General features: G+C 36.9%; 1 protein-coding gene across 1 annotated transcript in view; it reads left to right on the top strand.

The window, feature by feature from the left end:
- The window catches only part of EFTUD2 (elongation factor Tu GTP binding domain containing 2), a 38,417-nt gene extending 29,985 nt beyond the window's left edge, over positions 1-8,432 (top strand). Inside the window, exons 19-28 of the mRNA XM_083379080.1 lie at positions 223-324; positions 624-706; positions 1,537-1,623; positions 2,156-2,282; positions 3,115-3,202; positions 4,562-4,680; positions 4,900-4,994; positions 6,495-6,648; positions 7,457-7,564; positions 7,692-8,432. Coding sequence (XP_083235206.1) covers positions 223-324; positions 624-706; positions 1,537-1,623; positions 2,156-2,282; positions 3,115-3,202; positions 4,562-4,680; positions 4,900-4,994; positions 6,495-6,648; positions 7,457-7,564; positions 7,692-7,787 — 1,059 coding nt within the window. The 3' untranslated portion in view covers positions 7,788-8,432. The remainder of the gene's footprint in view (positions 1-222; positions 325-623; positions 707-1,536; positions 1,624-2,155; positions 2,283-3,114; positions 3,203-4,561; positions 4,681-4,899; positions 4,995-6,494; positions 6,649-7,456; positions 7,565-7,691) is intronic.
- The last annotated feature ends 7,327 nt before the right edge of the window (positions 8,433-15,759 follow it).

Below are 15,759 nucleotides of genomic sequence, written 5' to 3'. Positions count from 1 at the left end.
CAGTCCCTCACTAATCTGCATGTCACATAAATGTGGGAACTTTAGTTCCCCAAATTCCCCGTTTAGCATGACTACAGTTGAGAACTCAGGGAGCTGAAGTCCATGCATCTGGGAAACTGGTAAATATTTAATCTCCATATCTTTTTTCTGTCACTATAGCTAGCTAAGGCTGGTAATTTATTTATTTTCTTATATTTTATGTTCTATCTGTGCCTTATTCAGGTGGAAGAATCTGGGGAACATGTGATCTTGGGAACAGGAGAGCTTTATCTTGACTGTGTAATGCATGATCTTCGGAAAATGTATTCAGAGATTGATATCAAGGTACTAATAATGCACCCACAGCAAAATACAGTGATACCATGTGCACAGTAATATAATCCTGCAAATGTCATTCACACCTCAACATCTGTATTGAATGGTGGCACCAGCATGATGACATTGTTATACACCTCTTAATCTCCTCTCTTATAGATACTTGGGGATACAAAGGTGCTTGCCTTTTTAATAATACCCCTGAATTGACTTCAATATGTGGTTTTTCCTGGGTCTTCCCATTTAAAGTGAGTTTGGGAAATTGGATTATGGGCTGTCTACCTATTCTCATAATTTGTTTTTCAAAGGTAGCTGATCCTGTGGTCACATTCTGTGAGACAGTTGTGGAAACATCTTCCCTGAAGTGTTTTGCTGAGACACCCAATAAGAAGTAAGATCTTTGATGAGTGTCTTAAAAATGAGTCAATATAAAGAGTAGTGTTTGTCATGCTCAAATTATCTGGAAACATTCAAGAAGCCATTTACTTAATTACTTAGTTATTTATGTTTCCTGTCTTTAAAATCCCTCAAATGAATTGGGAAAGAATTGATTTAGAAAAGTATTTTTGGAGGCCTATACATTGAACTACAAAAACCATTTTAAATCCTCCGTCATCACAGTTATCCAAATTAGTAAGTTATTTCTGTTCCTTCTTTGGGTCAAAGTATTTTCTCTCCAGTTTTTACAGTTTTTCAACAATATAAGTATAATATTGCCTAGAAAAAAGTAGAGTAGCTGTAAGGTATTCTGAAATGTCCACAGGCCCTCTTACTCATAGTTGTTATTTGACTCCTTTCAGTAATAAGAGAACGACTGCATAGGTTTCCAAATAATCTATTGAGAGCCACATTTTGTGGTGCCATCTCTTTGTCACTTTCCCCATTGTTCTGTTCTCACTAAATTGCTGGAGAAGAATTGATATAGTTTAAAGTGATTGTTTCTAATTAGCTCAATGCATATGTGTAGCTTGAGGAATACAGACTACTTTTTTAAACTCAAAAAGACTTCAACCAGATAAAGAACCCCAGTTCACCTGCAGGTTCCAAGAGTTGAGTAAAAATTAAGTTAGATTCTTCCTTATTATAATAATTTCAAATGGGAAAACAGTTCTGAGTAAAGAAGCTCCAAATTGACATTTATCAATGCCTTCATTTTAGAAAATATCTCGTCTACCCTTTGTTTTCCTTTGTCAGCCAAATAACATTTGTATCTTTGTTCAGAAACAAGATTACAATGATTGCTGAGCCTCTAGAAAAGGGCCTGGCTGAAGACATTGAGAATGAAGTTGTGCAAATAACATGGAACAGGTATGAATCTTCTAGAGATCTGCCAAGGTGGGAGAATTCATGAAGTAAATAATTCCTTTAATTTTGGCCCAGTGGTCCAGCTTTACCACTTGAGATGTGAGTTTATGGTTTTCATAAGGGTTTTACTATTACACCTGCCAGTTCCATTTCCTGTTTACACTGCTGTGAATAAATTGAGCCATTTTTTTAAAATGTCATATTTTAAAAATATGCTTATGTCTATAGGCATTACCCTACCATTGCAGCTTTGTTTGATGTGTCAAGGCCACTTTAATTCTTTCAAAAATGTGGTTAAAATGCTTAGCCATTCAATCCATAAACCATTGTTATAGAAAACAAGCCCATCCTTTAAGAGGCTTAGAGATTATGCCAGGATGCTAAGAAAATCAGTCTTTCCTTTGAAAAAATATAAGGAGGAATTGACAAATATCTGTCAGAAAAACTATGGTGTATTTTCATGTTGGGGAAGAATATTAAGCTGTCTGACCGTTCTCTCCCTTTTGCTCATCAATATTTATGTATCTCCTATTAGGAAAAAGCTGGGTGAGTTTTTCCAGACAAAATATGACTGGGATTTGTTGGCTGCTCGTTCTATCTGGGCCTTTGGACCAGATGCTACTGGACCAAACATCTTGGTGGATGATACTTTACCCTCAGAGGTAAGGATTCTGCAGAAGCTATTTACAGTAGATGGTTTTGAGCTTGTGATCAGCATCTTCTTTTTCTTCTTTACTTCCGTTTTTACCACTTTAGGTGTCAAGAGAGATAAGCATCCCAAGTGGATATTCATATCTAGGAATATTTAATAAAGCTATGCAATATTCAGGAAACAGGCCCATTTTAAATAAAAAAAAGATGCTTAGTTGTAGGAGTATGAATATAGCACTCAGCAGCAAACTCATTGAAATAGCTGCTTTTTCCCTTGGATCATGCTATTGCTACCACATAATCTTGAGAAAAGAGATGGTTGTTTTAAAAAGTTAAGATACGTGCTACATTTTATCAGACATTGCAAAGCAAAATTTTGGAACTGAATCAAAGCATTGTATAGTCCAAATATGTAATCCCGTATCTCTGAAATATGGAATGGAAATTATGGTAACAGAGAACTAAACAAGCAAAATGCAAGATATATTGAAACCTTCCACTGTCTGAAGGCACTGTTTTTCTTGCTGTCACAATGAATAAATGTAGGAAAATTGATCCTGGTCTACACTTCTAGTAACATGGAGTGTCATGAAAAAGAAATCTGGAGCTTTAAAGCGTGGAATCACTTTGTTCCAGCTCTAAAATATAATGCTGTGATATTTGCTTTTGGGAATGTGTTTCCAACTTAATTCGCACATTGTAGATCACAGTTTCATTTCACCGTAGCTTGTTGAACAATCCCTTATGATCTGTTCCATGCATAATGTAATCCACGTAGATTAATTAACATATTGTGGGCTTAATATACAATAGACTGATTTCTCTGCTGCTTCTTTTGTTCAGGTTGACAAAACCCTCTTAGGTTCTGTGAAGGACAGTATTGTGCAAGGCTTCCAGTGGGGGACAAGGGAAGGGCCCCTGTGTGATGAATGTAAGTAAATGTGTTCAAAACAACCAAGCTGTTCTCAATGTTCTCAGGCCCATTCTGCTGACAGTATATTTGCAGCTCATAAAGCGACACATCTTAATGCATCAGAAATTACCGCAGTCCTGGTGAGAGTGGAATACCCAGTACTACTATTCTTCAGAAAGTTCCCACACTCTTGATTACTCTGTGCAACTGTGGTTTTCTGCTCAGTAGTGTAGATTACTCATTTATTTAACAAACAATATTTTTCCAGGAAAAAACATCTCAGGGAATTTCTTCAGATATTTTAAAAAATTTATCTTATCATCACTACCACTTTTCAGATGAATCAAAGTCTTAGAAAATATCCATTGTATAATATTGGTGTCAATGCTGCTAACATCAGATGTTTTTGCATTGACAACAGATGGAGATGCAGCCATTTTTATCTTCTAATAACACTGGACCTAGTGTGAGAACCAGGGTTGTTGAAATAAGAGATGATAAATGGCAGGCTTGGAGGGGAAGCCCGTGCTCTAAACTAATTGTGATTTATGACTGTTAACTGGAGGAAGGAATTGTGCTTTGATACTATGTGCTCAGGGGAGGGGAATTCAGTTTTTGGCTTCGATTATGTTAGTGCCGATGCTATACTACTCAAAGATTCTTTAAGGTAAACAATACCTCGAAGTTCTTCAAAGAGTTTCATCTGTCGGAACCATGACAATTGGCCAGAATGCTCCGTTAGCATCCATTGCTTTAGGTTCTTTTTATTCAGAGTCAAAAGTTAATTCAAGCAACTGAAAGAGCCTGCAGATAATTCTCAACCTATAATCATTCACTTAACAATGGTGCAAAGTGACAAGAAAAAAAATTACTTATGATCTGTATTCATTTGTATACTATCGTCATACCATCCCCATAGTCATGTGAGTGCAATTAGGGCACTAGGCAACTGGCTCACACTTAAAACTAGTTGCAGCATTCTGTAGTCACATAATCGTGATTTGCAAACTTTTTCACCAATTGTCCATTGGAGAAGCTAGATTTGCTTAATGACTGCAGTTATTTGGCTAGTGACCACTGTAAAATTTGTTGTAAAGTTCGGTCCAACTCAACATACGACCACAACCACTAACAACAAATTATGGTCCCTTTTATGGTTGTGAGTAAACATATGAATGACATTCAAAGCCTTTGTTGGAGCCCAGTATATAAAATGTGTACATTTTGGGATACAAGTACATTGAGAATAACAATGTGATATATTCTGTTTATATGAAGAAAGAATATTTGTTTACTCTCCTAAGTTAATACTGCATTTTTAATCGTAGGAACAAATCTGTTCTTACTTATTATATTCTGTGCTCCCTTTTTCGCTAGTGATCCGCAATGTGAAATTTAAGATCTTGGATGCTGTTATTGCTCAGGAACCACTACATCGAGGAGGTGGACAGATCATTCCAACAGCCCGTCGGGTGGTGTATTCTGCCTTCCTCATGGTAAGAAACTTCTAACATAGAAACAAACACTAACTATCCTGGTTCAGTGACTTGATTTGCACACTAAGACACACTAAGAGACACTAAGCTATGTTTTAGTTAGTCTTAACCATATGGGGACTATATATTCAGTCTTGGAGAAACAGAACCTTACTACTGATGAACTTTTTGGAGAGCATTTATCTCCAGCTAAACTCTCTTGCATGGTGTTTTCCTCAGGCCACGCCACGGTTAATGGAGCCATACTATTTCGTAGAGGTCCAGGCTCCTGCTGACTGTGTCTCTGCAGTGTACACTGTCCTGGCCAGACGTAGGTAAGTGGCAATTTTAAGCTATTTTAAAATTTAAAATAATATTAATTGAAATACTCTCTGGTGTCATATTTCTTAAACATGGTACATAGTTTCTTGGAATTTAGTATTTGAAGTGCAGATTGTTCATAATGCAGCAAGCACTGTTTTAACCTTTTCTGGGGGGGGGAAGGAGGGGAAGGATTGAAAGGAGGGGAGGGACTGTCCTTTCTCATGTAAGAGTGAGGAAGGGCTCTATTGAACATCTCTGATATTGGCCAGGCTGACTTCTCACTGCTGTTTTAGGACCAAACTAGGTATTTTCTCACTAGAAAAAAGAAATGGGAAAGAAGTACCAGAATGATAAAAGAATTGGTCTCTTGGCAACTGTTGATTTATGCACTGTTTATTTCTCTGTTTCCATCTCAGGCTACAGTCATGTCCAGGGATATATAGTTCTTTTTAAAAGTATTCACAAAGGGCTCACCACTCCAATAATTACATATTGTTGATATTGAAACTTGAAACTTTTTATTGCAAAAATCAGCATAGCGCACAATGTGTGTTTGTGTGTATACGTACACACACACACACACACACACACACAAAGCCAATGAGGATATAGTTAAAACTGCTACAATAAATGGTAAAAACCAAAATGGTAAAAAGTCAAAGCAAGTAAGAATATATACTAGACAAGCTAAATCCTGATTAGAGATGAAATGGATAAAATCAAGATAAAATAAATTTTTATCTTGTATTTTATTTTTTTATTATTATATATTATAAAATTTTATTTTTATATAAAAGGATACTAGACAATAAAATAGGAAAATATCAGTTCGTTAAAAAGTGAATCTTAAATACCCAACCAAAACCAAAAACCATATAAAAATAACTTCCGAAAAGTTTTTAGAAAGAAGGGGGGATATTTTGCTCAGGAAAAAACAAATTTGTTAGCAACATTTGGGAGCAACATCTTCCTGATCATGAATTCTATCATAATTTTGCAACATTATACATTATGATACTTGCATCAGGCAATACGAAAGATGAAATGCTTGGGAGAACCTGGAAATATAGGTACTTTATATATGGCAATAATATTAACAAGCATTAGAATATCCTCAGTTTTTCTGCCTCCTCTTATGAAGAAGTAGCTGATGCTGTTTTTTTTTTTTTTTTGTAATGACGGTTCTGACTTGAAATCTGCTTCTGAAGACAGATGAGAAATTTATCTCCATCATGCCTTGTTTATTCATTTTGCAATGAGCTGGTTGTATTTGCCAAGACAGATGTTTACATTCTTCCTTTTTCCTTTTCAGAAACTACACACATCCCACTTGATCTGTTCTCTTTTCCCCCCACCCCTACCCCTTGCTATGTTTTGATACCCCACCAATTTTTCTGTATAATAAAACTTGGCTGTTTCCTTGTGTCACATTGAGGCAAACATATCTCTCAGTTCGGAATTGGGTCAAATGTGAATCAAATGAGTTTGCTTTCTTTTTTGTATTTTTGCAGAGGCCATGTGACCCAAGATGCACCAATCCCAGGATCCCCTCTCTATACTATCAAAGCCTTTATCCCAGCTATTGACTCATTTGGATTTGAGACAGACCTCAGGACACATACCCAGGGACAAGCATTCTCACTCTCTGTCTTTCACCACTGGCAAGTAAGTGGTATGGAGGCATATTGTAAGCATATACATGAGAAAGAGTTTAAGATCGAAAATTCTCAAATTTTTATTAGAATTCACAGCCTGCCAGGCAGAATTCTTTAAAGAAGTGCCATGGATTTATGTAAGAGACCTTGTAAAATGTATATAAATTGATAAATTATCCCACATGCTTTTACAGGGGAAGAGGTCAAATGGCATGTTCTGAATTCTATGTTACTGATATATTTGTTTTTTTGTTAAGTTCTATTTTTGGTATGGGGGGAAAGGCAGAAATTTTGCTAATGTAGAAGAAGAGATTCCTGCTTGATAACCTTAAATCCCTGGTCATTGGGATTTCCATTCAGCCTTTTTAACTTTTTTTCTATAACATCTCCTGCCTAAGCCATTAAGAAGTCAATATTGAGTTTCCTTCTGAATTTGAACAGTAAACATTTTACAAACCTGTTCCATGGTTGCCATATTTAACTACAACTACAATAGAAAGAAAGATCTATAAACACTTTTTACAACGGTAGAAGAGATCTATGAACTATAGGTAGTCCATTAAATATGTTTTAAATGCATATCTGTGATTTTGAGATGTGGACATGACTCTTTTGGAATGCTTTAAAAAGCATTCATTTAGTGCCAGACATGCACATATATGTAAGTCTGCATGTGTGTATTCATTCATTCAGTAGAAATGTGGTAAACATTAAATTATTATTTTATTAATATTCCAGCATGAAGATTTTGAACATTTTATGTGTGTCATGATTTGGAAATTCAGCTTAACATTTACTAAATATGCCTGACATTACAGATTGTGCCAGGTGATCCCCTGGACAAGAGCATCGTGATCAGACCTCTTGAGCCACAGCCAGCCCCCCATCTGGCCAGAGAATTTATGATCAAAACTAGACGCAGGAAGGTAAGATATAGATGAGAAGCCAATTTATCTCTTGATTTCTGCAGTTCTTTCACTGCAATGGAATTCAGACTCTTGCCTTCTCCCCATTCCCCCATGTAATGATCACCATTCATTATTTTTCCTCCAGGGTCTAAGTGAGGACGTGAGCATCAGCAAGTTCTTCGATGACCCTATGTTGTTGGAATTGGCCAAACAGGATGTGGTACTGAACTATCCCATGTGATTATGCTGGATTTGGCTCAGTTCCTCCTCCTCTCTCACATAGTAGCATGTTCCCAGCAACACTGTTTCATTCTTTCTGCTACTATCCCATAGTCCAGACAGATTTTTGGCATACCAATTTTTATAAGAGCAGATCCCAGCTTTGTTGTGAACAAACCACTTTGACGATCATCCTACTTCGTTCTTCAATAAGGCTTTGTACCTTCCCTTAAAGAACTGAGCTGTGCTCGTGTCCTCGATTTACTATGTTGGAAAAGCATAATTTCAAACCCATTCAATTGTGTTCAATTTTTTTTTAGAAAAAAAATCTGTAACCAGTGTTAATTTATCTTTTTCTAAAACAATACCAAGCTGCTTGAAAGATTGGGGAAAAAATTAGTCTCTTCCATTCCAACTGTATTGTGACTTAATAATCCAGCTTGCTCACAGTGGTAGCATGGTGATTCTTTACTGCCAAATACTGTTTGGATTGTGAAAGATGGCGAAGTCAACAATATAAGAGAACATTTACTGTCTTGTTAACAGGAGGTACAAATGTATAAAGTCCCATCTTTCTTGCTATCCCTAATTCATCAAAGTTTGACTTTGGACATCTGATTTAGGTTTTGATGTAGGAATAAAGAGAATAAATATTTTTATGTCTTGAAATATACCTGCCTGGGTCTAATTCTTGGTTTCATTTCTATATGTGGGAATGAAAGAAATCTCTCCTTCCACCAGTACCATTCAGAATTATACTGAAAGGCCAATGGGTCCACTTCAAAATGTTACTTCTATTGTTGAATTTTGCTAGTGATATTTTTCCATCTGAAAATAGAGCCCAAAAATTCAAGCAAAACTCTTTTATTGAATTGGATTCCATAATTATTTAGGATTGCAACATTTGTTTAGGATCTGGAGCGGCCATTATCAGCTGTTCTTACCAAAGGTGTAGTTTTAACTAGAGATAACAACGATTGAGCCATGTAGATATAATTATAGGTCTGCTGCTAAGCTTTGGCTCTATTCCTTCTTTCTATAAACTTCATTTAGCAATTATTCAGCAAAAAGCTTGCTTATTTATTTAGCCACCCATTTATTGATCCTACATGGCTTATAATAAAACAAAATACATAAAGTACACAATATAAAAAATGAGAAAATATACCCTCTCGCTGGCATTGCTCACCTGAGCCCAATTGAGGTAGCAATAGATGCTGAGAGAGCTAAGCAAGAGAATGATCCTGAATTGACATGTGCCCCAAGCCAGCTGACTCCAATCTAGGAACAGCTTTATGGCAAAGGACAAACATTCTTGAAGGTATGCAAGAACAAACTCAAACTAAAAGATGGATGAAGGAGATTAAGAAGCAAGGAATAACATTAAAGGAGTATATGGCTGAAGCATTTGACCTTGCTTATACTACTTGGAGGACCCTTTTAGCAGATAGCAACATGCTGTGTGAATGTGGAGAGATGCAGAGCTTGGCCCATCTGCTGATATGTTTGCTACTAAGAAATATCAATTGATAATGACTTATTTTTGCCAATGACAAGCCAAGATGGTGGCTTCATTCTGGCAGTCTAAAATTTGATCTAACACGGAAGAAGAATGAAATAAAAATACATAGTAGCCTATGCATTTCTAGCTTTGGTCTTAGTTGGGTATGGCTCTATACATCTTCAAACTACTTGCCTACTATATGTCCCATATTTTATATTCACGTTTCTTTAGCCCTATCTTCCAAATTACAAAATTTATTGTTCTTAATCTTGAATTTCACATTCCCAGAATTTGAGTTTGTAGAATTCTGTATAAGCATTTATATATATCAATGTCCTCAAATCTGAGTAAATAGTCCTACAGAAAGCCACCTACTGTATCCAATATACATATTTTTCAAGGAGCAAGTCACATTTAAAATAGTGGTGTTATGAAGAATTTTGTGAGAAGGCCAAGAAAAAAATGAAAAATCATGTTCTAGCTTCTAGAACATTTGAAGGGACCAAAGATCAGAGTAAAGGGAATGAATGTAAAATTAGTTTATTTGATCAAGGTTAAAATAGGACATCTCTGGCAACAATGGACTTTTGCTAACATCAGGAATTAAATGTTTAGGTTTTATTTATAGATAACAGAAAATAGAAGTAGAAATCATTGGTTATGATGTAGGCTGTGTGACATTGACCCAAAAGTGGGTGCCATTTTTCAGAATGGACACAATTCATTGTGGCTGCTTCAAAAATGGCACCCACTTCTGAGATGGAGCCACGTAGTCCAGGGATGCTGGAGTGGGGGGAAGCAGTCCACTTGCCTTCCTCAGTGTGAGCTCTGGAGATTTTTCCAAAGATAAGTGTAGGGATGCTCCTTTGTAGCTCTTTTCTAAATGAATAAGGTATTGTACTTTTCACCTTTCTAAGAAAAAAAACATTGGAATGGGGATTTTAAGGAAACACAAGCTATGTTAATGAATAATAGAAGCTTCAGGGAGCATTTTTTTTTCTGGAAAGCTAACCAGATTCTTTCAGTTTTGTTAGAGTTGCCACTAGAAATTTCACAGCCATTGAAGATAAAGAGACAAACAATTGCCAACCATATCCCAACTTTCTGATTCAGGAAGTGATCTCTGTATAGGCTACGAACTGCATCTGTGAGAGAAAGAATACTGTATTATTACAGCAAAGGGAATTAGGAAGTAGATTACAGAAAATACAATACTTGTTTCCAGCAAGCAGCTGATACTGTTTTTGCAATTAACCACGTGGGGCAATTATTTGGCCACCCTCATGCTTCCCCCCCCCCCCATTTCCTCTTTTCAAACCACTTTCCAGGCTTAGGGGCCAGGTTCTATATTTTAATCCACAATATCATCTTCACATAGTACTCAGTTTGATTGCAGCCTTCTTTGACAAAGTTTGTCTTGTCAAAATCCTGCTCCTGCCATTCTCTGAATTTTAATAAAAAGTTCTTTAAAGCACCCACTTGTTCAAAAAAGAAAAGAGCTGAGTTCGGTCAGTTAATTTCCATGGTATGACAAGTATTGAAGTTGCGAAGGAATGGAGATTTCTGATTTTAAGTCTTAAACCATTCTTCTCCAATCTGATGCCATACAGTTATGTTACTCGAATAATGCCTAAAGCCACACTCTCTCGTGTCTGGGAATCAGGGGAATTGAATCCAGAATATCCAATAGGAAGGGACTGCTTTAGATATCACATTTTGAGTAAATGTCTAGATTACTGGGTACCAGTATGTGGTTCTACTTGGTGGCTTCTGCACTTTGCAATTGTGGTGACAGAGACAACAACACAAGAGCATACTGCCCATTGTGTCCTGATCAGTGTACACTTGAAGCCCTCATGGCAGCAATGACAATCACAGTGTTGGTAGTTTTTTAGTAGGATCTGTTTAACATATACAATATATACATATACATACACACACACACACACACACACACACACACACACACACACACACACATATATATATATATATATATATATATACATACATACATACACACACTGTGTATTTGTGTGTGTGTGTGTGTATGTATGTATGTATGTATCTGTTAAGTATTTTAGAATACCTTGCTACGCCCAAATACAGGCCAAACCTTATTCCCTGTATCAGCCTAACCTAAGGCCGTCCACAAGCTGTAGTCACAACTGTGACAACTTATTATTTGTGTAAATTTTTTGGATTGCTAACAAAGAGAGCAAAGATGAGAACAAACGAGTTTGAAATGGCCATATCAGTCTCCCTTTAATTCTTTGTTAGCAATCCAAAAAATTTACACACACACACACACACACATATATATATATATAAATTTTATATTTTAAATTGTATGTCATATAGTATTCCTTATATTAATTGTGATGCTTGTGACATGAATGAATAAACATATTTTGGTTTCTTTCCTTGTATGCCTACTGCCTTACCAAGGGTCATGGTGCCATCCAGACAAGTCAAGGCAGTTACCCAAATGAATCAGGTGAACAGACTTCATATTTGCCCTCCCTTTCAGTTGGTAAATGGCATTGGTTGCCACAACCACAAGCCTGATCATATCTGTAAGGCCAGAAAAACCAGAGAATCAAAATTCTAGAGGAGGTGATACTTCTGTCAACGGCAGAACAGAATGCCATTTAAAAGTCTAAAATGATCATAAAGGCTCTTCAAAATTAGACAGGAGCCTGTATATGTTTGATCCTGGCATTGAAAATAGACATTTTTATTAATTACTGATGTTCATAATTATTTACAAACCTCTATACATCTGCAAGATCAGCAGCTGTTCTAAGGATAAATTCTATAACCCAAAATAGGCAGGACTGCTTTTTTTTCTTCGTGGTAAGAGAGGACCATCTAATCATCTCCTAGATCAGGGGTGTCAAACTCAATTTCATTGAGGGCCGCATCAGCATTGCGGTTGCCCTCAGGGGGCTGTGTGGGTGTGGCCTGGGTGGGTGTGGCCTACTGGGTGGGCGTGGCTAGAGTGCGTATGGCCTACTGGGTGGGCGTGGCCAGCTCTACATCGTTCGCATCAAGGGTGCCTATGGGGGCCTGGGCAGGAGTGGGACAGATCTGAGGGTCTCTGTCAGGAGGAGGGTCTCTGGGCCAGGGCCAAGGCAGTGGGGGCCGTTCCCTCACTGTTTCCCAGGATGGCTTCGCGGGCCACATGAAACCACTTCGCGGGCCGGATCTGGCCCCCGGGCCTTGTGTTTGACATGTCTGTCCTAGATTGTAATATTTCTGTTCACGTTTTATTACCCATATGCTAAAGGTTATGGACAATTACCAAATAAGGAAAAGCTGAGATCTAATGTTATATAGTTTTAAATTCCATTCAGTTATATTTTGTTATGGATTGTTGCTGCAGCTTATTTTGGGAGGCCTTTAAGAAAATGTGGGGTTAACAGACTGAATTTATTTATATTAAGTGGTTGTGTGAGCCACAATTAGATTGGCAAAGAGCAAATACAAGTATTCTTTTAAGAGAAGATATAGCTCAGCGACAATAAACATCCCAGACAGCATATAGAAATATAAGCCTTCTCTTAGAACTTGAGGTGAGAAATCTATACTAGGGATTTTAGTTAATTGCGATTTCTAAGTTCACTATTGGCCAACTTGGTGTGAACTTGTAATTGAACAGCTTCTGGAAAGCCACAGATTCACCACCTTGGCATATAGCTTTCTACAACCTGGGAACTTCAAGAAGTCTGGAATCCACTTAGTATCAGCACAACTAACCATTGGCCATAGAGCTTGGAGATGATGAACCTTTTAATTTATACTAACTGGAGGACAGAAGATTGGGAAAAACTAGATGGGGGATGGCTATGCAGAATTCTGACAATAATAATAATAATAATAATAATAATAATAATAATAATAATAATAATAATAATAAGAAGAAGAAGAAGAAGAAGAAGAAGAAGAAGAAGAAGAAGAAGAAGAAGAAGAAGAAGAAGAAGAAGAAGAAGAAGAAGAAGTTGGAAAGGACCTTGGAGGTCATCTAGTCCAACCCCCTGCTCAGGCAGGAAACCTTATACCATTTCAGGCAAATGGCTGTCCAGTCTCTTCTTAAAAACCTCCAGTGTTGGAGCATTCACCACCTCTGGAGGCAGGTTGTTCCACTGGTTAATTGTTCTAACTGTCAGGAACTTTCTCCTTAGTTCTAGGTTGCTTCTCTCCTTGACTAGTTTCCATCCATTGCTTCTTGTCCTGCTTTCAGGTGCTTTGGAGAATAGCTTGGCTCCTTCTTCTTTGTGGTAGCCCCTGAGATATTGGAACACTGCTATCATGTCACCCTTCACTCTTCTCTTCGTTAAACTACACATACCCAATTCCAGCAACCGTTCCCTATATGTTTTAGCCTCCAGCCCCCTAATCATCTTTGTTGCTCTTCTCTACCCTTTCTAGAGTCTCAACATCTTTTTTACATCGTGGTGACCAATACTGATGCAGTATTCCAGGTGTGGCCTTACCAAGGGATTGTAAAGTGGTATTAGTACTTCACGTGATCTTGATTCTATCCCTCTGTTAATGCAGCCTAGCACTGTGTTGGCTTTTTTGGCAGCTGCAGTGTTAGCTACATTTCTAGCTAACACTTCACTGGTCATCATGTTTGGTCCCCCTTTTGTGCCTACCATAAACATGCTTGGGGGCCTTTTGGTTTCAGTATTCCATGCCTGCTTTATCCACAGAAATACCCTAGGCTGTGTTCTTTCTGTAGTTGCTTTTGACATTGCTCCTATGTTAGCATTATTTTTAAGGCAAACTTTCAAAGATGCTCCTTACCAAATGCTCCATAACTTTCATCAGTAGATATTCTTTGTCATCTTATTTACCTTTTCTTCTGGGAAGATAGGCACTCAACCTGAAAATGCCTCAGATCTTTCTGAGTCTAGTATTTTTACAAATACAACAAGCTTCTGTTTTCTTTTACAACACATTAGCTTTCCACTTTTTAAAATTGTGCCTTATCAAATAAACCTGTTACATGTGTATATGCATGTGTGTTTATATGGTATGTTTTTGTTCTTGTCTCTTTACAGTGGATATAAGAAATCTACACTTCCCTGTTAAAATGCCAGGTTTTTTTTGGGGGGGGGAAAGACCAATATAAATCACTTCAGAACTTCCCACCTTTTATATAATATATAAGACATAAAATTCAGTTGAAAAAATTGAAATCTTTTTAGGAGAAAATAACAATGAAAAGAATGCAAGTCAAAATGAAGAAGATAGTAAAAGAACACCTATTCACTCTAGACAAGTTCAAATCACCAGGACCAGATGGATTATACCCCAGTTCTGAAAGAATTGGCAGATGTGATCTCAGAACCACTTGAACCATATCTTTCAACCATCCTGGAGCATCTGGGAACTATCGGATGAGTTGGAAAGGGCTGATATAGTTCTCATCTTCAAAAAAAGGGGGACAAAAATGGCTCCAGGAAACTACAGACCTATCAGCTTGATATCAATAACGAATGATTCTGGAAAAGATAAGTAACAAATCTGCAAACATCTAGAGGCAAACGAAATCAACCAAAAGCCAAGGTAGGTTTGTCAAACACATCATGCCAAACAAATCTTATTGCTTTCTTTGACAAAGTGACAAAATTAGTGGACCAGCAAAATGTGTATATAATTTATCTGGACTTCAGTACGGTATTTGATAAAGTAAACCACAATCCACTATTTGATAAGATAGAAAAATGTGGGTTAGACAGCTTCACCACCGGATGGATTTGTAACTGGCTGACCAACCGTACTCAATGTGTAGTCCTTTTTTTTTTTAATTTTTTTATTAAATTTATTATTTAAAAACATTGGACACAGTACCAGCGAGCTGACAAACCTTTTTGTCTACAATGTTTAAATATATATATATACATGTATATATGTACATCAAAAATACACTTAAATACACTTAGATTACAAATCGGTGAAATATCACAATATTTAAAACAGTGAGCTAGTCTGTAAAACCTAATAGAGACCTTTCTTTTTATCCATCCAAAGATACAATTTGTTCCAAATTCTATAATAGTCTGATTGATCTTTATTCTTTAATTCCAAAGTTAATTTGTCCATTTCAGCGCAATCCCAAATTTTCCTAATAACCTCTTTTTGTCCTGGGATCTCATTCTTTTTCCATTTTTGCGCAAATGATATTCTAGCTGCTGTGATAATATGGATCGTTAAGTATAGCACATCTTTAGGATATTTTTCTTTCGTGATTCCCAACAAGAAAAGTTCTGGACTAAACTCCAGATCTTGTTTCAATATTTCTTTCAGCCAGATCCAAATCATTCTCCAAAATTTTTGTGTTTTACTGCAAGACCACCACGTGTGGAAGTATGTGCCTATCTCTTCAGAACACTTCCAACATTTGGGAGATGCTGTTGTGTACATTTTTGCTAAGCGGGCTGGGGGAAGATGCCATCGCTAAAACATTTTAAATAAATTTTCT

The sequence above is a fragment of the Vipera ursinii genome, assembly GCF_947247035.1.
Source record: "Vipera ursinii genome assembly, chromosome: Z".
Classification (NCBI taxonomy): Eukaryota; Metazoa; Chordata; class Lepidosauria; order Squamata; family Viperidae; genus Vipera; species Vipera ursinii.
The sequence above is the reverse complement of the archived record's forward strand: the minus strand, read 5'-3'. Positions and strand labels throughout refer to the sequence as shown.